Below are 21,863 nucleotides of genomic sequence, written 5' to 3'. Positions count from 1 at the left end.
ATGTTTTAAGTGTGGGCTAAACCGCTGACAAATTCCTCAGGGCCCATAAAAATGACTGTCATTTGATGGAGTGGGGAACTCGCCGGCAGGAAACTCTCTGAAAAACCCGCCACAAATTAACTTAGAAATTTTTCCATTAAATTCCACCCACCATTTTTAAAAATGGGTCAAATTCAATATTTTAGTGGTTTGAGGTTGTATACACCCATGAATGGAATGATACCAAACAATGAATCACCAAGTAGAATAAAACTGAAGTGCCAAGGACTGTCAAATTAAGAACAAACTTTTTAAAAAAGCATGTCTTGAATATCAGTCTTGATAAGTGCAAGACAACTTTGCATTATTTTTGTTTTATTTACAAGACTGATGATCTGTAAAGAATAACAGAACATGAGCAGATCTATGGGTGACTACCCCTCACTTGACTTATTTAATGTGTAGCCACAAGGATCCAGATGTTCTTCTGCATTTAAGGCATCTCTACAGATTTCTAATGCAAAGGTAATACATTTGGACTTGTGTAAAAAAATTAGATCTTACACAATCTGCACATGTCCTTTTAACACTGCTGTTGTAAAATTTTCCAGAGGGCAATATTAAGTTCATTGTAAGGACCACAATTAAATATACAAAATCTGTTAATAGAATCTTGCTTTGCTTTAGGAGCACTTACACACTGGCAGTACAAAAAGGCAAAGTCCTTTTCTACAATCTTTTTTTAAAGTCAGCAAAGCAGCCACGACCCATCACCATGCATTAAACCGAATCCAAGATATTTACTTGTCATTGACAGCAGCAGTGACTGCTTCTGACATTCCAGTTGTCGAACTGCCACATGGGAAGAAAAAGTGAGTTAATGGGAAAATAAAATGCAACAAAATCACAATGTTAAAAATAAATTTTGGATTAAGATAAAACTGAATTAATAAAAACCACCTCCTATAAAATGATATTGCCGGAAAGTAAATTTTAATAAATGTAACAGACCATGGATGGATAACAAAGATTTTTTCTCTCACTTCAACGCACAATGTAATAAACTAGACTGGCTATTCTATTGTTCAAATGACGAATTAGAATGTAGACATTTCATATACTGGGCACCCCAAACAGAATTAAGATATCAAAAGAATTATGAACAAGTATTCATTGTGTATTAAACTTCTGTAAAAAAAAAAGAATTACTTTTCTGGATTGCATTATATCGATTTATCAGCAGTCAAATAAACAGACATTTTAATGCAGATTCATGGCATTTGAGGAAAATAAAGATAAAATTTTTAACTGCTGGAATTACTTTACAAACATGGGAATGTGAAGCTCAAATTTCTATATGATAGGGTAAAGGAAACTGCAAAAGAAAAATCCACATTAATTATGATGTACTCTAGTTAGTTTGAGAAATCAGGAAAATTCATGAGAACTCAGAACCATGAAAGTTTACCATGGGCTACTACCATAATGTATGCATAGGGATCATTAAATTGAGGTAGCAAATAAGCCACACAGGGCATGGGAAACATTTCATGTATCAACAGTCGTTTGGGAAGCTACCACCAAAATTAAAACCTAAATGTCATTGTTTCTGGCTATACTATCAATGACAGCCACTTGTGTGAATGCAAAAGCATACATGTACATGTAAAACACAGATTTCCACCTAGATTTCCTGATTGTTAATATTTTGATTCTGGTGATAACCCATTTATGTTCAATAGTTACAGTGACTTTTAAAAGGCAACATCATTTGGTAAATCTTAGCTTTGGCATCCATAATTATAACTACTGTTACTATGAAAATGCACCTACCATGTATCAAATCAACTGAAGGCTGTAATCCAATCTGTGTTCTAATAGTTATAAAACTTTTCAAACAGATTATGACCTTGAAATCTCTGCTTGTCCTTATATTCTACAACAGATTCTATTCCAGATGTTATTGCTTATGCAATAAAATATTGTTGTTCTGTAGCAATCTCGAGACACAATGTAGCATGTTTACAAGATTCCAGAACAAATACTGCAGGTAGGTGAAGACAATAGGTAGCCCCTGACACAGGTATAAGCAGAGTTTCTGCTGCTCTATTACAGGAGCCAATGTAATCACCTCCAAGAAGATTTTTTTTGATTACTTTCAATTTTATATCAACAGATGATTACTACTTTGAAGATAGAAACACCCCAGGGAAGTCCGAAAGGTGACGTTTACACTTGGACAATGTCACGGGGCTTATTTAGAGATATATTAATCTGCCCACCCAATGTCTTTACATTCATTTTTGGAAAGTAGGCATCACTTGGCAAGAACCATATTTAGTGCTCATCCCTAGATGTTCTTGAATAGATGGTGTAAACTTTGTTCTTGAAGCACAGCAGTCAGTGTGGCCAAGGTACTCCAATAATCCGGTAACATAGGGCGTTCCATGAATTTGACGAAGAAGAAACAACAAAATGTTAAAGTTTGAATGAGACTTGGAGGGAGATTTGGTGCTGATCATCTTCACATAAACCTGCTACCCTTGTACTTCCAGGTGGTAGAGGTTGCAGGTTTGGGAGGAGTTGCTAAAGGAGCAATGGCGAGTTGTTGAGTTTCATTCAGAATCTAAAAATTTGCTCTAGAACTTTCTGCAGAAATTTTGGTTGCGACATGAACTGCCTTTTTATTGTATTTAAGCCAAAGTTAAAAACAGAGGTGGGGATCATTCCATGTGCATGTTGCCCTTGACCTTCTAATTGGTAAAAGTCACGGGTTTGGGAGGTGCTGCCAAAGAAACGTATATTTTATTGTAGAAATATTGCTTAATTATATACCTGGGAATATCAGGAATCCTTGTTCCATTTTCATCAACAAACTTTCCACCTGCATTTAGCACCCAACGATGGTGCAGTGACATCAGAGATTGGCATGCTGTTGTAGGTGTGTCCTTCCCATTCTGACTATCTGCATTCTTCAGTGGAGAAAATTCATCTTCTCTTAAGACTTCAAAGACTACAAATTTCCTATGAAAATATATTTTAATTACATTTAAGAAACAGTTAGGATTGACTTGTCGAGGAACGAGGAGACACAACTTAAAATTGAGGGGTCTCCCATTTTAGACAGATGAGAATTTATTTCTTTCAAGATGGTCGTTAGCCTGTGGAATTCCCTTCCCCAAGGGATCATTGAATATATTCAAGACTGAGTAAGATAGTTTAATGAGCGACAAGGGAATCAAAGGTTATGGGGGCAGACAGGAAGAGAGAAGATGAGGCAAAAACCAGAGCAGCCATGATCTTATCAAATGGCGGAGTGGGCGCAAGTGGCCAAATGGCCTACTGCTGCCCCTAATTCTTGTGCGTAATGTGAAAGTGATTCCAAATACCACACCCTAAAGGAAACACAGTATAGATCGTAATTGCAGTTACATGGGAAAGCTTACAATAGTCCAAATTATACGTTAATGATTACCCTACTTCCCTCCTAAACCTGGAAATTCAATCTACTTGATGATTAGATACTTTCCTCCAGGCTAAAGAAAAACTTACCAGTGATAAAGGAATATTTAAAATCAGATCTATGAATTGGCTGGGTGAGAAACATTATGCATTTATAAATAGTAAAAGATGCAGTGAACAACTGAAACAAGTTGTGTGGGAACCTCTGCAGGTTTCTATAAAGAAAATCTCAGCTGAGTACCAAATTTAATTTATACTATAAGATCCCTATCAATTGGGGTGCAACATTAGGACAGAATCATTAGAAAATTATACTCAAATGTACACATCTTGGATGAGTGCAACATGACACCTGGAATTAAACTTAACCAAGGGTTCAGAATTATGAAAAATCACACGCATGTCCTGGTGACAAGATGTCCCAAAAAATAAAAAGACCATTCATGGGAAGTAGAGGTGGGAACAGCAATATGGGATCCAAAAGTAAAACCCTTCCAATGCAGTGCTTTAAATTATCACCGGTGGAATCCAGGAAGAGGATACTATTTTATTCCCACCCAAAGTCTAGCAGTTTCCCACTATTTTGTCCCATTTTGGATGTAAACATTCTAAAATTTATATCGACAAAAGGAACTAGTATTTGGCAAAGGATTCATCACACAGCGCAAATTTAAAGAACTGGTTTTGGCTGCTTTTGGCACAAAAACAATACTATATTGCAGGAGTTTGTTTACAGAGCTGACTCCCGAAGATACTGAAGCCAAGGCCACCTCTACTATGAAGTCTCAACACTCTTCCTGCACACTTGATATAATAGAACTCCAATTTGACAAAGTTTACTTCCATATTATTTAGTTTTAAGAAAGGGAGCTTATGCTCCCCATGCTCTCTGAACATTAAAAAAAATAAGCTGATGGAGTAGAATAAATAACACAGCTCTTGTGCAGCCAGCAGTGCAAATAGCATTTTCTGGTTGCAAAAATGGACAAATTTTTTTTAAAAGTCGGAATGATGCAAGGCTATTTTCAAAACCAAAACAGTATAATAATAAGTTAAGGAAAACATGAACTGAACAAAATCCGAGGAACTGTTTTTCCAAAGTTGGTATTAACTGCCACCTAGTGTTGCGAATGGCAAATCAGTATAGTGCAAAATGGTTCTCCATTCATCACGAAGAATGGGAGTTTAACACAAATAGGAACAAGTCAAACATGGCCAAAGAACCTGAAAGGGAAGCTCAGTAACAAGGGATTCTGGTTGGTATTGATTTTCCTACCCATTGTAGTCTTATAAATTATGTTTAATGAATGCAGAAGAATGGATTACGTTTTAAATAAATGGGAGTGCAAGTGACTCAATTAGAGGACAAAATACACACTGGATCAATGTATTTATCGATCAGATTCTTCCAGTGGCTGAGGGTAAAAGGGCTGATGGGCGTAGTAAGCCATTTATGTCAGGGAGGTTCAGGAGCGGATAAGGCTCTCCTGTCCCTATCGTCAAATAGTTGTTGATGTTCATTAACTAGACTCTTTTGTAAAGGGCAACATAGCCAGGGTATTGTATGAACCATCCCAAAGCATGTGTCATCACTGAAGAGGAGAAAGAGAACATTTATAAAGAGAATATTATTTGCAAGAAAACTTACTTTGAAAACTGAAAGATGTCAAATACAAATTTTTCCAATTTGATTCCATTCGGACGGTCTGGTTTAATTTGCTGGCCGCGATCATCAATAAAAGCAATTTTCTTCTGCGCAACATGGTGTCGCAATTTGGGTTCATAATCTCTGACAGAGAAAAAGAAAACTTCAACTAATTCCGTAGCATGGAAACAGTCAAATGCATTTATATAATGGAGTCTGAAAGCAATCATATTTTATAGAATAAAACCAAATGCAATAACTTACTTAACAATCTTCTTTAAAAACTTCAGCGTAAAGAAGTGGTTGCATATGTTCCCTGCGTTAAATGTTAGCCTCCCGTCAGCATTCCTTCTCTGTGCTGTAGTTAGGGCGATCTCACTGTATTCCACAACTTGATACAGGCCATTGACTTTACAAACAACACCAACAGCCTCAGTTGGATTAGTCTTTTCTACTACCTGAATTTAAACACAAAATATCACAAGAACACAGTTTTCAGTGCTGCTTTACTCAATCATAGGCAGCTAGAATATTTAATAACAACAGGAAAAAAGATCAATAAATTGTAGACATTTAGCCAAGATTGCAAACCACATAATCCCCCTTTAAGCATCCTCATTACTCTAAGTTTACATATGTAAAATTTACATTTGCATTTATTTTGGTATCACCACTGAAACATGAAAATCTTGGAGAAAGCATATAAAATGACTGGGACCCAACATAAGCAGTTGGCCTGCATTGAAATAGGCATCTGCATAATCACAGTAGGAATGTTTTGAGTTAATCTTTAAAAAAATATATATCCTCGAGTGACAATTGTTGTGTGGATTTATCTCTCAAAGCCGAGAGATGCTAAGGCTTGAATCACCCACTGAAAATAGAGTAGTGTGGGGCCTAAAATGGGAATGCTGCATTTATTACCTTGTCCCTTGACCTATCCCGCCATTTCCCTCCACCCCCAAGAGATGGTGCTCATTAGTTATACGAATAAGGATCCTAACACAACTTCCAATTTTTGAGGACAAATGGGCAAAGCAGGTGCTGGGCACATCCACCAATTTGGACCAGCCTTTTGAGCAATGGAGCCGGTACACAAAATGGTTCAAGTTATTTTGTTTTATTGGGGCCAGGAGAACCACGAGTGTGGGTGCACAAAAACAAATATCACTATGTTCTGCCTGTTTGTCCACCTCCTCCCAATGGTTGTCACTCATCCCTCACCACTGATTATCTGTTGGTCAGCTCAGTATTGGAGCCAGCCAATTATATGTCATAGAACATAGAACAGTACAGCACAGAACAGGCCCTTCGGCCCTCAATGTTGTGCCGAGCCATGATCACCCTACTCAAACCCACGTATCCACCCTATACCCGTAACCCAACAACCCCCCCCTAACCTTACTTTTTTATTAGGACACTACGGGCAATTTAGCATGGCCAATCCACCTAACCCGCACATCTTTGGACTGTGGGAGGAAACCGGAGCACCCAGAGGAAACCCACGCACACAGGGGGAGGACGTGCAGACTCCACACAGACAGGGACCCAGCCGGGAATCGAACCTGGGACCCTGGAGCTGTGAAGCATTTATGCTAACCACCACGCTACCCTGCTGCCCCTGTCAGGCTGCAGAAAGGGCATCGCAGCTTGCTGATGCAATAAAGATGAATCCAAGGCCAGCCAATGATTCAAGGAGCGACATTCAAAAACGAGCAGGCACACACCACCCATTCAACACGCCGTAACACAGCATGGCCGATAAAGTCAGGAGACCCTGCTCCCAGATCTACCTAGTTTGCAACGCCTCACGAGATCCAAAGTAATTTTGCGTTACATTGTGATGTAAACACCACCCATTGTGGGTGGGATCATTTTTTTGGCAAATCTGCATATTAGTGCAAGACAGCAAGCCTTACTCTAATATGCAGATTTCCAGAGGTACCTGAGGCTTTGGGATTCATCCCTTCGCCTTGAAGCCCTCGAGCGAGTGCCATTCAGCACTGATCAACATACACAAGGACCAGATGGAACGGCACTTGTCGGTGTCTCCCAGGGGAATGGACGCCTCCAGCTGCATACCCTTTGGGCAGGGTGGTACCCTGGCACTGTTGATGCCATTTGGGTACCCTGGCAGTGCCACTCTTGCAGTGCAGCCTGGCACTGTCAAGTTGCCACGTTTGCATTTTCTGCACGTGCCGATCGAGGAAGGAGTGCCCGATCGGCAAGTACTCTCGCTATACTGGGGAATTCGACGAGCAGAGCTGCCCAGTGTACAAAACTGGGCTCTGTGTGGCCTCGGCCACACGTTCCCCGCTTAGGCCCCTTATCGTGTTGTATAGCCATGTGTTTCTCGGTGCTGTGAGTGCCGGGAAACCTGCGGCTAAATGCACTCGGTACGGGACTGCATCTAAGCGCACTCGCTCCGGAACTTTGTTCCCAATTAGCTGAATTGGGCCCCTAGTCTACAATGATCTGATCACGTAAACCCATATACTGATGCCATGAAACACAGGAAGCATAAAAAAAGCTGCGGAATATGCAAGATTATGTTCAAACATCAAAATACTTGCATATCTTTTAGCTGCATTCACTGCATTAGGTGGTGGTGTAGTGGTATTGTCACTGGACTTGTGGTCCAGATTAATGCTCCAGGTTCCCAAGTTCAAATCCCACTATGGCAGATGGTGAAATTTGAATTCAATAAAAATCTGGAATTAAAAGTCTAATGATGATCAATGAAACCATTGTTGATTGTCTTAAAAAACATCTGGTTCACTAATGCCCTTCAGGTAACGAAAACTACACGTCACTCCAGACCCACACAGCAATGTGGTTGACTCTTAATTGCCACCCATTGAAATGGCCTAGCAAGCCACTCAATTCAAGGGCAATTAGGGATGGGCAACAAATGCTGGCCCAAACAGGCATGCCCATATCCCCAAGAATGAATTAAAAAAAATGAATGGTCACATCCCTTGCGGGCTCTCTTCAAGATCAATTTGACCCACTGCCCCACCCTTGCCCCATAATCTTGTAATTTATTTTCCCCATAATATGTTTTATCGAGTTTCCTTTTGAAAGCCTCAATTGCATCCTCCTCCACTTTCCTTTCAGGCAGTGCATTCCAGTTCACAGCTACTCACTACCTAAAAGTTATTTTGCCCATCACTTTGTCCTCTGATTCTCAACCCTTTAAACAAAAAGGTCATTATGCCAGTGTAATATGTCCATATATTTATACAAGTTAGACACTCTATTTTTTTGAAAGAACAGAATGAAAATGGTCAGGTGACTTGTGTGCTTTGTACAGACAAGGGAACTGACATGGCTGGGCACATCTCTAAAAAGTTACTCCAAATGTAAATGCCTTCCCAGGTGTTGATGATTGTCCCTCTCCATTTCAATTGCAGAGACCAAAACTAACAAAGGCCGTTAGACTTTGCTGACCCCATGAAGATAGAATTACAAATAAAAGACATTTTAGCTATCCACAGCTATCCACAACTGGAATGTTAATGGGATATCAAACATCCTCAATTATGAGAAACATTGCTTAGCCATCAGTCCATTGCGTGCACAAAGAAACAGAGGACTGGGAATGTCATTTTAAGAAATGTTTATCTTCTCAAGTGGCTGCAGTGATGTCAGTGTGGGTGGAGCTGAGCTCTGGCTCTGCTTTTTACTTTTGTTTTGAGCTGGAAGCTGTTTTTGGCTCTGAGTTTTAGTTTTGTTTTCAGTTGGAGAGCTGCATTCAAACCAAGGAGGTGCATTTTGGTCTCTCTCTCTGCATGCTTAAGAATGTCTCCAGATCACTTGATGATTTCAATGTAATACCTGTTTCTGTAAGGAATGCAAACCTATTGTCTTTGTTGAAAAGAGTCTTTGACTTATGGATGTTGTTAGGAAAGTTACTAAGGGCTACCTATAGAGTACTTATCTTTGGGGGGTATCAGTGTTGATAGTTGATAAGATGTTTACTGTGTGTTTATAAAATGTTAACTGGATTCATAGAATAAACATTGTTTTGTTTAAAAATACTTTAGATCTCTGTTGCATCACACCTGTAAAGTGGGCCCTTGTGCTTCCCATACCAAAATCTATTAAAGGTCGTGGGTCAGGTGAACTCCATGATATACTTTGGTGTTCTCTAAACCCTGGCCCATAATACTGGTCCCCTGGCCGCTTGTTTCTCAGTGGTATGCTGTTTGCTGGCGGCAGGATTCTCTACTCCCAATTGTCAATGGGGTTTCCCATTGAAGCTACCCCACGCCATCAGAAAATCTGCATGCCATGCAGCAGTACACTGCCGACGGGAACAAGGAATCCCAATGACTGGAGAATTCCGTTGAGGGATACTGTTGTCACATAGGTCTAGGATACAAAGATCAAAGCCATTTCGCCTAGCAAAAGGAATGATCTTGCCCAGAAAATCCATCAAAGGTACTGAATTGGGAATAAATTGTTTTGCTCAAGATTACATATTTTTGCTGAGGGGTTCATCCATTTCAAGTGGAAAACAGAAACCTGCTTTTGCGTGGAATGAACTATTGTGAATTCATCAGAAATCTCTGACACCTATCTTTTTCTCCAGGGAGCCAAGAGAATTCTCAGCCTGCATTGCTTCCAACCAAAGAATGCACCACTCAACACTGACAACTGTTATTGTCAGATACCAGCTGCTGCTAAGCTGTCTTAACAGGCCAAGAACAATACCAAGTATCATTTTTTCTCACATGTAAAGGCCCTTTCCATTCACAGCACATTTGGAGATTAATTTTGTTCTTGCACCCAATATTTAAGACATGCTCTAGAATCACACCCACAAAAAGAAGCCATTAGGCCCATCATTCCTGTTACAGTTTTCTGAAAGAGCTATCAAATTAACCCCATTACCCCGGCACCTTTATCCCACAGGCCCATAATTTTACCTTTCCATTTCCCTTTGTGACAATCCCAGCGGATGATGATACTGGACAAGCCAGATTCCAGAGTGAAACCTGGCTTGAAAGATCCTAACCTTTTTTTAAAAAAAAGTTGTGGAGGAAAGTGAAAGAGTCAGGCAGAACCTACCAGCCAAACCTGCCTGAAGTGACACTTTAGAAATTTTCCATTACATTGTGCCCCATGCTTCAAACTCACTTTCAGTAGCAACGCCACAGAACCGATCACATTAGTGAGCCCCATAATTGACTATTAAGTTAATTACCGTCCCATTTTTCTTTTCAAAGCTGAGAAACCCAGTCTTCCCTCTCTGACACACACTAACTGAAATGCCTCTCAGCTCCTGTTTGTGTCTCTTGACCAATGTCATTCAGTGCAGCCCTGTTTTTCTACTTTGTTTTTACCCCCCAAAATTTAAGGGATTTTGAATCCCTTATTAATCTCTTTCAAACTTCAGGGTGTTGTAATAACCCATTAAAATGTATATACATATCAACAAACCCACCCAGATCTCTAGGCATATATAAATAAATAAACATATATATATATATCACACACAATAAATATATATATACACACAAAATTATATATATATATATATAAATATATAAAAATTATACATTGTTCATCATACTTTTGAAAGTTACTACTGAATCCGTTTCCACCACAACTTCAGCCTGTGCATTCCAGATAATTTGCTGTGTAAAAAAGAAATTCTTCACTTCCCTTCGGGTTCCTTTACTAATTATCTTCTTGTTTCCTTGGATTACAGACCCTCATATCAGCAGAAACATTTTTTCCTCAATCTTCTGTTTCAAGGAGACAATTTCAACTTTCTGCTCTTTCTTCATAACCGAAGTCCAACATCCATGATATAATTCTGGCTAATCTCCTCTGCTCTGCTGAAGGCCTTGACTTCCTCTGTAAAGTGGTGCCTAAAATTGAACATAATATTGCAGCGGAGGCCTAACCAGCAGCTAATAAAGATTTCTTCACACAGAGTTAAAGTTGGGCTTCATGCCTCTAAGCCACGGATTTTAAAATTGAACGTTCATCCACATTTCTGTTTGTAATGGTGAGAAGCAACTTATACTATAGGACTTTATTGGAGAGAAAAACCAACAAAATAAGATATTTATTTAATATATTTATCAATATATTTAGGTGTTCCTTAACAAATCCCCTGCTCTCTCTGCTGTAAGATCTTTTATGTCTACCATGGGGGTAGACATCTTGCCGGAGTAAGTTATAAACTGAACTGTACAGCAAGTTTAGGTGCCAAAAGATGTTGAGCAAGGTTTTAAAATATACACATACCTTGGCTCCACAGTCAGCTTGCTGCTTCACACAGAAGCCAATAAATGTTGGATCTGCAACTTTAACAAGAATATTGTCCACACAGTACACATGAATAAAACCAATGCCTCGTTTTTCCATATCCTCCACAATCTTCTGATTACGAAGTGCACGATAAAGACCTCCGTTCCCATCTGTGAAACAGAGTATTTTATATAACATCTCTTGGAATGTATATAGTACAACTGCCAGCTTTAAATTCTATATATTTTGAATGTGAAACTTGGCTAAATTTCAAAATATTGGGGATAAATGCAACACCATAAACAGCATGGTTGTTGCAAAACGGCTGGTAAGTAAGGCTACAGGGCCACCCAGTGACTATTGGTGGTGTTGCAAGAACAGGCAATTCTGTGAGACCATTTGTAGATATTGATAGAAGAGAAGCAGTCCAGGTGATTGGCACCCCATCCATTACCTTCAGAATGCTCTCCCTCCACCACCAACACACAGTGGCAGCATCTACAAGATGCTCTGCAGCAAATCACCAAGACGCCTTTGACATAAGCTTACAAATCCCGACCTCTACCACCTGGAAGGACAAGGGAAGCAGATACATGGGACCACCACCACCACGTGCAGGATTCCCTCAAAGTCATGCAGCATTATGACTTGGAACTATATGGTTCTTCATTCACTGTCGCTGAGTCAAAATCCTGTTTCATCCCACAGTCCAAAGATGTGCAGGTTAGGTGGATTGGCCATGCTAAATTACCCCTTAGTGTCCAAATTGTTAAGTGGGGTCACGGTGATAGGGTGGGGTCCTGACCCTAGGTAGGGTTCCCTTTCAGAGAGGCAGTGCAGACCTGATGGGCCAAATGGCCCCCTTCAGCACCATAGGGATTCTATTCCATGAATTTTCATCCTCATATAATTGCACAATAATGGTTCTTTCTCAAAGGTTATGGCTGACATTCAAACAATCCAAGTTGACAAATTTATACTGTACCGAAATATCATAACTATAAAGGGGTCCACAGTGCCAGTAATACTCTATATTGAACTGACTTGAGAATGTAATCAAGTGATCTGGGATTTTAAAAGGATAATGGTTCTGTTACTTTTTGCAGAGTTAGGAGTAGACAAAGCTAAAGCAGATGCAGTTCAGAGTGGTGAAGTGGGGTTATTTTTTTCACTATCAAGACAGACAAATGCAAGAGATCAGGACCCGGGAAGCAGCAGGTGAATTTAGGTGCCCATGTACACAAATCTTTAAAAGTTTGTGCGATGGTATAAAAAAATTATCAAAACGGCTAATGGAATTTGGCCTTTATTCAAGTGGTTGTAATACAAAAGTGAAGAAGAACTGCTTCAGCTATATAGAGTTAGTGTTAAACCTTATGTCAAGCACTGTGTGAAAATTAGGGCAATAAATCTAAGGACAGATTTATTGGCCTTAGAAGAACACAACATAGATTCATTCGGTAAAGGGTTAAATTGACAACAGCTCACAAAATTGGCTCAATTTAATTCAGTTTAGAAAGTCAAGGGACGATAAAATTAAGATATTATAAATGATAAAGGGATTCAATAAGTTAGATGTAAGCGAGAGATTTTTTTCAGATGAGGGAATCCAGAACGAGAGGGCACAACCTTAAAATGAGGGCAAAACTGAACAAAATTAGGAACCTGAATCTTATCACAGACCTTTCATTTATTCTTGTTCTCACCCGTCCCTTACTCAAAATCTAGTTCTAACTTTCTACATGAAAGATCACAGAACTCAAACATTTCTCTCATAGACATGTTGACTGTTTCCAGCATTTTCGATAGTTATTTCAAAATGAGGGAGCAATATAGGAATTTCCGATATATTGTATTATAAGTATTTGGTACCATAAGTGTTAAATTCCTGAATTAGTATGTGACTGCTGCAGCAGCCATGTTTTAAAATAATCTTGGCTGAAAGGGTTTTAGGAGCCAGGAAAAAGCTTGAGCTAATGCAGTATTGTTTGGATTAAGGGGATTCCCTGTGGAGTTAGTTAGATTTCAACTTGGTAAGATGATGTAATTACTGGATAGAGCTACGGTATCTGTCATTTTTTGCAGAAAAACAAGTTTAGTTGTGTTCTAGATGAAACTGTGAACAGATGTCAAGCAACTTTCTCTCACTGCTGTTCACGTAAATATATGTTGGTAGGTAGATTAGCAGTCTTTCCAAGCAGTTCAGAATGGTCTGATAAGGTGGTGAGCGGAAAACAGCAGAAGCAGCTTCTGGAAGAAATACTGCCAGAGTTTCTGCATGGTTCTGACAGGATTCAGGTCTTTTCTTTAAAACAGTCTCAAAGAACATCTCTTTACAGTAGGTATTCCTGGGTGCTAACTGTATTTTAACAGTGGATTGAGAGCGGAGATTTTTTTTATTGTTTGAGTGAGAATAAATATAGCAGTTAGCGGTTACTGTATTCACTGTTTTGATTAGCATTATTTAAGGGGTAATTGGAAGTTATTTTCTGGTGTGATGTTAAAGATATTTTAATATTGTGTTCGGAATAAAGTTTAGGAATAAAGTTTATTCCTAACTGTACAACTATTTTTTTTCGTGAAATCATTCGAGGAACCAGGGCCGGGATTCTCCCCTAACCGGCGGGGCAGGGGGGATCCCGGCGTTGTGGAGTGGCGAGAACCACTCCGATGTCGCGACTCCCCAAAGGTGCGGAATTCTCCGCACCATTAGGGGCTAGGCCTGCACCGGAGTGGTTTCCGCTCCGCGCACCGGAGTGGTTTCCGCTCCGCCGGCCGGCGCGAACGGCCTTTAGGGCCGAAAGGCCTTGGCCGGCGGAAGTTCGCACCTGCGCCGGAGTGTCAGCGGCTGCTGACGTCATCCTGGCGCATGTGCGGGGGAGGGGGTCTCTTCCGCCTCCGCCATGGTGGCGACCGTGGTGTAGGCGGAAGAAAAAAGAGTGCCCCCACGGCACAGGCCCGCTAATCGGTGGGTCTCGATCGCGGGCCAGGCCACCGTGGGGGCACATCCCGGAGCCAGAACGCCCCACACCCCCCCCAGGACCCCGGCGCCCGCCCGGGCTGCCAATCCTGCCGGCACCAGACGTGCTTTGATTCCTGCCGGCGGTCCGGAGAATCGCCGCGGGGGGCCCGTCGATCGGCGCCCCAGGTATCCTTTCCTCACAGTCTTACAAATTTTAAATAAAATATTGGGGTATCTGTCCAGTATCCTCGTCACTGTTGGGGTCTGGTCTGGGATAAAAAAATATGGAAGTCTGGAGTTCTCTCTCAAAACTCTACGGATGTTAAATGAATTGCAGTGTTTAACATGGAGATTTTCAGTTGTCAAAATTATCAAGGGATATGGAGCAAAGGCAGATAAATACCTCAGCAATGATCGAAACGAATAGCAGTACTGGCTTGAGGACTGAATAGTTCACTCCTTCCTTCCTATTTACTTACCTGAACAATTTTAATTCCTATCATAAAGCATTCTGATAACGTTCAATGATGTTTGTTTTTTTATTAAAAGCAAATAAAAGCTGCCATTAGTGATGTCTTTATGAAAACTGCTCAACATATAAATGTTATCTTGTGGAAGATGTAACACGTTACACCTTGATTCATTTTGGACAAGGGGAAGAGGACAGTTATGACCAAGCATGCATTCTTGATCTAAACCCAGTTGTAATATTGAACCAACCTTATACATGCAGTTCTCCCCAAAGTTTTTAAACCAACCTGGTGCCATTGAAATTTTGCTTTTTCCTTCAAGGATGGCTTTCCCATCAAACGTCATGGCCGGCAACATTCCCTGTTGGAAAAAGATGACATTTCCTTCCTCCAAGCCAAAGTAGTTATTTTTAGCAAAAAACTTTTCCGTAGATTCCATTGTCTGGCCACTTGTCATGATATACCTAAGAATTATTTCAAAAGGCAAAAAAAATAAAAAATAAAAGTCTAATCTATTGGTTCAATTAAAAAAAGACATTTGAGCAATATTAAAATTATCCAGAAAGGTGTCCAGGCGCATCAGCATACTACAATATTGATCTGAAAATAACAGGCATCATAGAGTAATATATGACAAAAGCAATATTTGACTATTCAATCAACAATGTTCTCAGGCAGAATGAAGAATGTCATATCCATTAAGTATGTTGAATCAAAGGGCAGTACGTGGCACAGTGGTCCGCTGAGGACCCGGGTTCGAATCCCGGCCCTGGGTCACTGTACGTGTGGAGTTTGTACATTCTCCCAGTGTCTGCGTGGGTTTCACCCCCACAACCCAAAGATGAGCAGGTTAGGTGGATTGGCCACGCTAAATTGCCATAAATTGGAAGAAAAATAAATGTTTGTCTAATCAAGTTGAGAAAGTAAAAACGGCATATTCCAAAGTACTTTTCACAAGAAAATAAATCTTGCAAAAAGCAGCTGTGTTTTAAAATTTGGTTTAAATCCAATTAAAAGGCCATTGTATAGAAACAAGGGCCGGGATTCTCTGCGCCTCCATGACGGCCAGGCCCACAATCGGGGGGCTACCGATTGGCGGGCGCGCGTGATCCGTGGGGGGCCTGCCTTCTTTTGAGCCAGGCTGCTGTGTCGCTACGTCATGTTGCGCGACGCCAGCATGGAAACGGCCACCATGCGCATGCGACGGCACAGAAACAGCCGCTGTGCGCTTGCGTGGGAACGACCGACGCGGAATCACACTGACAATACAGGGGTGCGTGTCGGCTCCTGAACTGCGTGCCACACTCCGGCGCTGTGCTGGCCCCCTGTGGGCCACTGAATCGCTGGGCCAAGAGGTTAATTTACACCGTCGTGAAACACTCCGGTGTTTACGCCAGCGTCAACATTTAGCTGGGATTTTGGAGAATCCCGGCCAAGATCTCTGTAGAAAAGTGCAGAGTATATTTTTAGATTCAGAATAAAACCAATTAATTCTCAGTAACTCACCAAGGATCCTTCAACAACACTTTCTAAACCAGTGACCGCAACCATCCAAGACAAGGACAAGAAATGTTTGGGAACAGGACTATCTACAAGCTCTACCCCAAGTCACAAAGTTTATAATTTAGCCATGTGGCTCTTTTGCATCTTTCAAAGATAAAGAGATCATATGACAGCCTACAATAAAGCCAGCAGCTGAAATAAACCGAAGACAGTTCTCTACTTGGTCGAGGAAGCTATTTACAGAAAATAAAACCACTAAAACACTGGGAGCCATTTGCATCAAAAACAGAAGCCAAAAAATACCTAGTGCAAAAAAAAAGTAAATCCTCAAAATGGAAGGTACATTTTCTCATCCAGAATCCACTAACATTTTATTCCCCATAAGATCTACAGTAAGGGGCCATGAATTAAAGCAGTGAATTCATTAAAAAAATTGACTAGTCACCATCCTTAATTCACCCCACGTTAAACTGATTACGCAAGTGTATGCAAAAGTTCTGCAAGGGATCTCTACATGTTCTTTTCTCCCCTCCCTAGCCTTGGTGCCATGCAATTGTTTCCATATTTGGCATGGAAGCCAATTTCATACAGCTGAAATAACATTGTAACAAGCAAAAAAGCTATGATTGAATCAATTAAGACAAACTGAATTCAATCTACATCCACTTCAGTGATCCTTTTAATTGTGCAGAATCCTTCATTCAAAATCTCATCTGTACATTTAAACACACACAAGAGTAAAAATACGAAAATCGGATAGACATACTGACCATGGAATAGTGCATTTGTGACCAAACTGCTCTGTAGCCAACCGCTGAAGTTTCAGAATACGTTCAGCTTGAATTTGGAAGAGAGTTTTTCTTGAAAGTAAACCAATATTGTACATTCCTTTAGGATAGGATACTCCAAGGCGTGTTCCCTGTCCACCAGCTAAAAGCAATACAGCTACTTTGTTTTCAGAGATTCGAAGAAGTCCTGAGGAAAAACAAAGATCAGAAAATGGATTTGTTTTTTCCCTATACACACCGAAATAAGCGCTGATATAGTACATAACAATAATCATTAAACCAGCAAAAACAACATTGCTGGTGCAAGGGGGAATCAAAGTATCATTTTAATTTAACGCTTTTGGGGATTGCAAACCGAAAAATAGCTTTGTGAGAAAATTGCAAATGGTGAACTAACTGTAGTGATGGAAACATAATGAAAGAAATAAAGAATAAACAGCAATCAAGTGTCAGAGAATGAGGAAATTATTCAGTTAGGCACAGTAAGGTTGTGGAAGGCTTGGATATTTAACCCCAAGTGGAAAAATGGCTGTTTCTCCATTTTTCCAAGCTTCGGCCTGTCAGGAAAGATGCAATCACATCCTTACTGAAGTCAACACTAAAATGACAGTTGGGTCCAAATGATTTAATCGGAACCCAATCTTCGATCAAATGTCCTTGACACCTGCAATTGAAAACTGTAGTTTGTGGGAATAGGGTGGGACAGATCTCCTATTAAACTTCAACTGCCAGTGTGTGGGAAAGTTAAAATCACCTCTTAATATTTTTCAGTACATGGGTAGCTGCAAGTATAATGAATGTGAGCACTGTTCAATCGCAGCTGACTGCAACATCTATGTCATCAAATTCACGACTGATGCCAGACAGATAGTTGTAATGCATTTCCAACAGTGCTTTTTGCCAATGGTAGCATGCAAATGATGACTAGAAGGGAGTCCAAGCGAAGAGTTCTGAAACACAGAGGAGGTGGTGCTAGCATTAAGGAAGAAACCTTTGAAAAGGTTGCAGTGACTCTGCTAAGTGCCGGCTGAAATAGAGAATTTTTTTTTTTTTAATAAATTTAGATTACCCAATTATTTTTTCCAATTAAGGGGCAATTTAGCGTGGCCAATCCACCTACTCTGCACATTTTTGGGTTGTGGGGGCAAAACCCACGCAGACACGGGGAGAATGTGCAAACTCCACACGGACAGTGACCCAGAGCCGGGATCGAACCTGGGACCTCAGCGCCGTGAGGCGGTTGTGCTAATCACTAGGCCACCGTGCTGCCCATGAAATAGAGAATTTGAGGGTGTTTTATGACATCATAATCGGCACCGAACACTCATCGATTCTGGGACCGGTGAAGGGCTAGCAACGGCGCCGGGTGAAACTCCCGGCTCCCATGCCAAAATCTTTTTTCAAAAATAAATTTAGAGTACCCAATTCATTTTTTTCCAATTAAGGGGCAATTCTGCGTACTAGTCCCCTTAGCTAAGGAAAGATAAGACAGGCTTTGGAGGCTGTCCAGAGAAGGGTCACTCGGCTGATCCCGGGTATGGAGGGGTTTTCTCATGAGAAGAGGTGAGTAGGTTGGACCTGTACTCATTGGAATTTAGAAGAATGAGGCAACCTTATTGAGACATATAGGAGTCTCATGGGGCTAGACAGGGTAGCTGCACCGAAGGTTGTTTTCCCTTTTGGGAAGAGTCCAGAGGGCATAATCTCAAGACTAAGGGGTCGCACATTTACGACAGAAATGAGAAGGAATTTCATGTCTCAGGACTAGGGAATCTGTGGAATTTCTTACTGCAGAGGCTGGGTCATTAAGTATGTTCCAAGGCGGAGATGGACAGATTTTTCATCAGTTAGGAAATTAAGCGTTATAGGGATAAGGTGGAAAAGTGGAGTTGATGATCATCATATCAAATCGATCATGATCTCATTCAATGGCGGAGCAGGCTTAATGGACTGATTGACCTACTTCTGCTCCCAAGCCTTATGGTCTTAAAATGTGAAGGAGAACAAATACACAATTTGGAAAGCACCCACATCAGCAAATTGATAGAAGCCCAAACCACAAAAGAAATGCAAGGTGAACCAATTAGGAAAGATGAAACAAGTGCTCATCTTTACAATACTTAAACACCTGAATTAGATCACCACCTGCTCGTTTACAATCCAGGGATTACTAACCTAGTTTATGCATATATTTTTATTAAAACAAACCTTTTGGTGACTGCAGTATCAAATCATATTTGACTGGAAACATTACTTTGTTTCTCTCTCTACATGCTACCATACCTGCTGAGTATTTTCAGTATTTTGTGTTTTTATTTTTGGTTCCTAATTTGTAGGAGCTGAGTGCCTCATTCAGTAACAAATTACCATTTGGCTTTTAGAGCAAGAGTCTAGGGTTGAATAAAAGATTGACCTGGATGGTCCATTAAATTTGGAATTATTAGTGCAGGACATTTTCTCCCCAACCTCCTCGTATCACCAAAAAAGTTGTCAATTTCAACAAGACCAAAACAGAAGCGGAGGTGAAAAGAACATCCATATCTGGTAAAATAGCATAATTGAGTGTAACAGCAAAGCCATGGTATGTGCATCTTATGAAAGAGTATTAAGTAATCTAGTAGTTATCCAGCATTTTTCAACTGAAACTTACCTCAGAAGCTAAAACTTAATTAACTGCTACAGTATTTGAACAGAACTACTACATTTACAATTTAGCCCCTTTTGAAACAAGAAACAAGACTTGTAGCAAAGGAGTTTTCTCATTATATTAGCTGGTTTTCCAGTGGAATTTCTCCAAGGACAATTCTGCTCATCAGTAAAGTTGTTATTAATTTGTTCCTCATTGCAGAATATTTAATGCTATAAATAGCTGCTGCATTCCAACTTGGAGGGAGGGAACTACATTTTTTTAATTAACCATCATTCACATACAAGAACTTTGTCAATTTATACAATTACTCAGCTTTAATCAATTTACAACACTTGGATTGTTAGTAATTTTCATTGCTTTCTAATTTTGAAGACTGCAAAATAACTTAGTAACTGAGAACAGGAGCTACACCAACTTATTTAATCGCCTTAAACATTCTCCCTATACAATTTCCAACGTTTACAAAGACAGGGAACTTGGTTCAGCAGTTGGCAAAATACATAGGCATCCCAAGTCTTTGCGCAGATATTTTACCAACTATTGCTATGACCCTGGTCCTAGATTAAACTGTGTCAGATAAAATGTGGTATAGTAGCGTCTCAAATCCAGCTGTCCAAATATTGGAGTTGTCTGAAAACTGAACATTTTTAGAATGTGTCATGCATCAATTTTAATTGAGGAAAATTTAGAAAATTACCATGGCAATTTGGCTAGGCACTGTATTGGCACGGTGCATCACCATACTAGTTATAACAATGGCTGTTTTCGTGCCGGTAATTTTTAATATATTTGTTCATGTGGTGTTGGCATCACTGGCTAGGCCCTTATTTATTGCCCATCCCTAATTGGTATTGAGAAGGTGGTGATGAGCTGCCTTCTTGAACTGCTGCAATCCACGTGTTCGGAACACCCACAGTGCTGTTGGGGAGTTCCAGGGTTTTGACACATCGACAGTGAAGAAATGCCGATATAATTGCATCAGTATGGGCGTGTGGCTTGGAGGGCAAATTGCAGGTGGTGGTGTTCCAATGCATCTGCTGTCCTTACCCTTCTGGATCAGACAGGGGTTGTAAGGTGGACGGTGCTGTTGAAGGACCCTTGGTGAGCTCCTGCAGTGCATCTTGTAGATGATACACACTGTTGCCACTGTGTACTAAATGAATGTTTATAGCGATGGATCGGGTACCCATCAAGCAAGCTGTTTTGTCCTGAATTGAACCACGTTTCAAGTATTATCGTTGCTACATTCACCCAGGCAAGTGGACAGGATTCCATCGCACTCCTGACTTGTGCCTTTAGATTCTGACCTGCTCTTGTAGCCACAGTATTAATATGGTTGGTCCAGTTCAGTTTCTAGTCAATGGCAAACCTAAATGTTGATATTCTTGTGCTCTAGGCAACCCTGATCCCCACCCGATCTGGCTTGTTTCTAACTGCCCATGGCCCAAACCTAAATCTGGCAAGATCTGAAATCCAGCACAACTTCAGTCCTGAGGTTGCCGATTTTGAGACACTGTGCCTATATGAATTCTGATTTATTAGCTCTATCTTTCATTCCACTTACAACATAACTTGCCGAACAGCTTGTAATACAAGTCAGAATCTTGTGACAGCTCTATTCCAATACAATATTGCAAATGGAATACTGAAGGCTGGAGATTGGATTGGATAATTAATTAGATATAATGGCTCAGCTTTTACTTTGAAATAACTGCACCATTAATAGGGTCTGCTGGGCTGGCAAGGTGGCACAGTGGTTAGCACTGCTGCCTCACAGTGTTGAGTACCCAGGTTCAATCCCGACCCGGGGCACTGTGTGGGGTTTGGACATTCTCCCCGTGTCTGCGTGGGTCTCACCGCCACAACCTAAAGATGTGCAGGGTAGATGGATTGGCCACGCTAAATTTCCCCTCAATTGGAAAAAAATAATTGGGCACTCTAAATTTATATTACAAAAGATGGGCGGCATGGTGGCACCGTGGTTAGCACTGCTGCCTCAGTGCCAGGGACACAGGTTCAATTCCAGCCTGGGCTTACTGTCTGTGTGGAGTTTGTATGTTCTCCCTGTGACTGCGTGGGTCTCCTCTGGGTGCTCCGGTTTCCTCCCGCAGTCCAAAGATATGCGGGTTAGGTGGATTGG

At 40.7% G+C, this 21,863-nt stretch overlaps 1 protein-coding gene across 2 annotated transcripts in view; it reads right to left on the bottom strand.

The window, feature by feature from the left end:
* The window catches only part of uap1 (UDP-N-acetylglucosamine pyrophosphorylase 1), a 54,589-nt gene that overhangs the window by 18,059 nt on the left and 14,667 nt on the right, over positions 1 to 21,863 (bottom strand). The window contains exons 2-8 of one of the 2 annotated variants that reach the window (XM_038794918.1): positions 17,056 to 17,260; positions 15,071 to 15,246; positions 11,348 to 11,520; positions 5,351 to 5,544; positions 5,090 to 5,230; positions 2,815 to 3,003; positions 784 to 831 (exon numbers count right to left, since the gene is read on the bottom strand). In XM_038794918.1, coding sequence (XP_038650846.1) covers positions 784 to 831; positions 2,815 to 3,003; positions 5,090 to 5,230; positions 5,351 to 5,544; positions 11,348 to 11,520; positions 15,071 to 15,246; positions 17,056 to 17,260 — 1,126 coding nt within the window. The remainder of the gene's footprint in view (positions 1 to 783; positions 832 to 2,814; positions 3,004 to 5,089; positions 5,231 to 5,350; positions 5,545 to 11,347; positions 11,521 to 15,070; positions 15,247 to 17,055; positions 17,261 to 21,863) is intronic. The other variant, XM_038794919.1, reaches the window with a different exon arrangement.

This window comes from Scyliorhinus canicula, chromosome 4 (assembly GCF_902713615.1).
Source record: "Scyliorhinus canicula chromosome 4, sScyCan1.1, whole genome shotgun sequence".
Taxonomy (NCBI): domain Eukaryota; kingdom Metazoa; phylum Chordata; class Chondrichthyes; order Carcharhiniformes; family Scyliorhinidae; genus Scyliorhinus; species Scyliorhinus canicula.
This window is presented reverse-complemented; position numbering and strand designations above follow the sequence as displayed.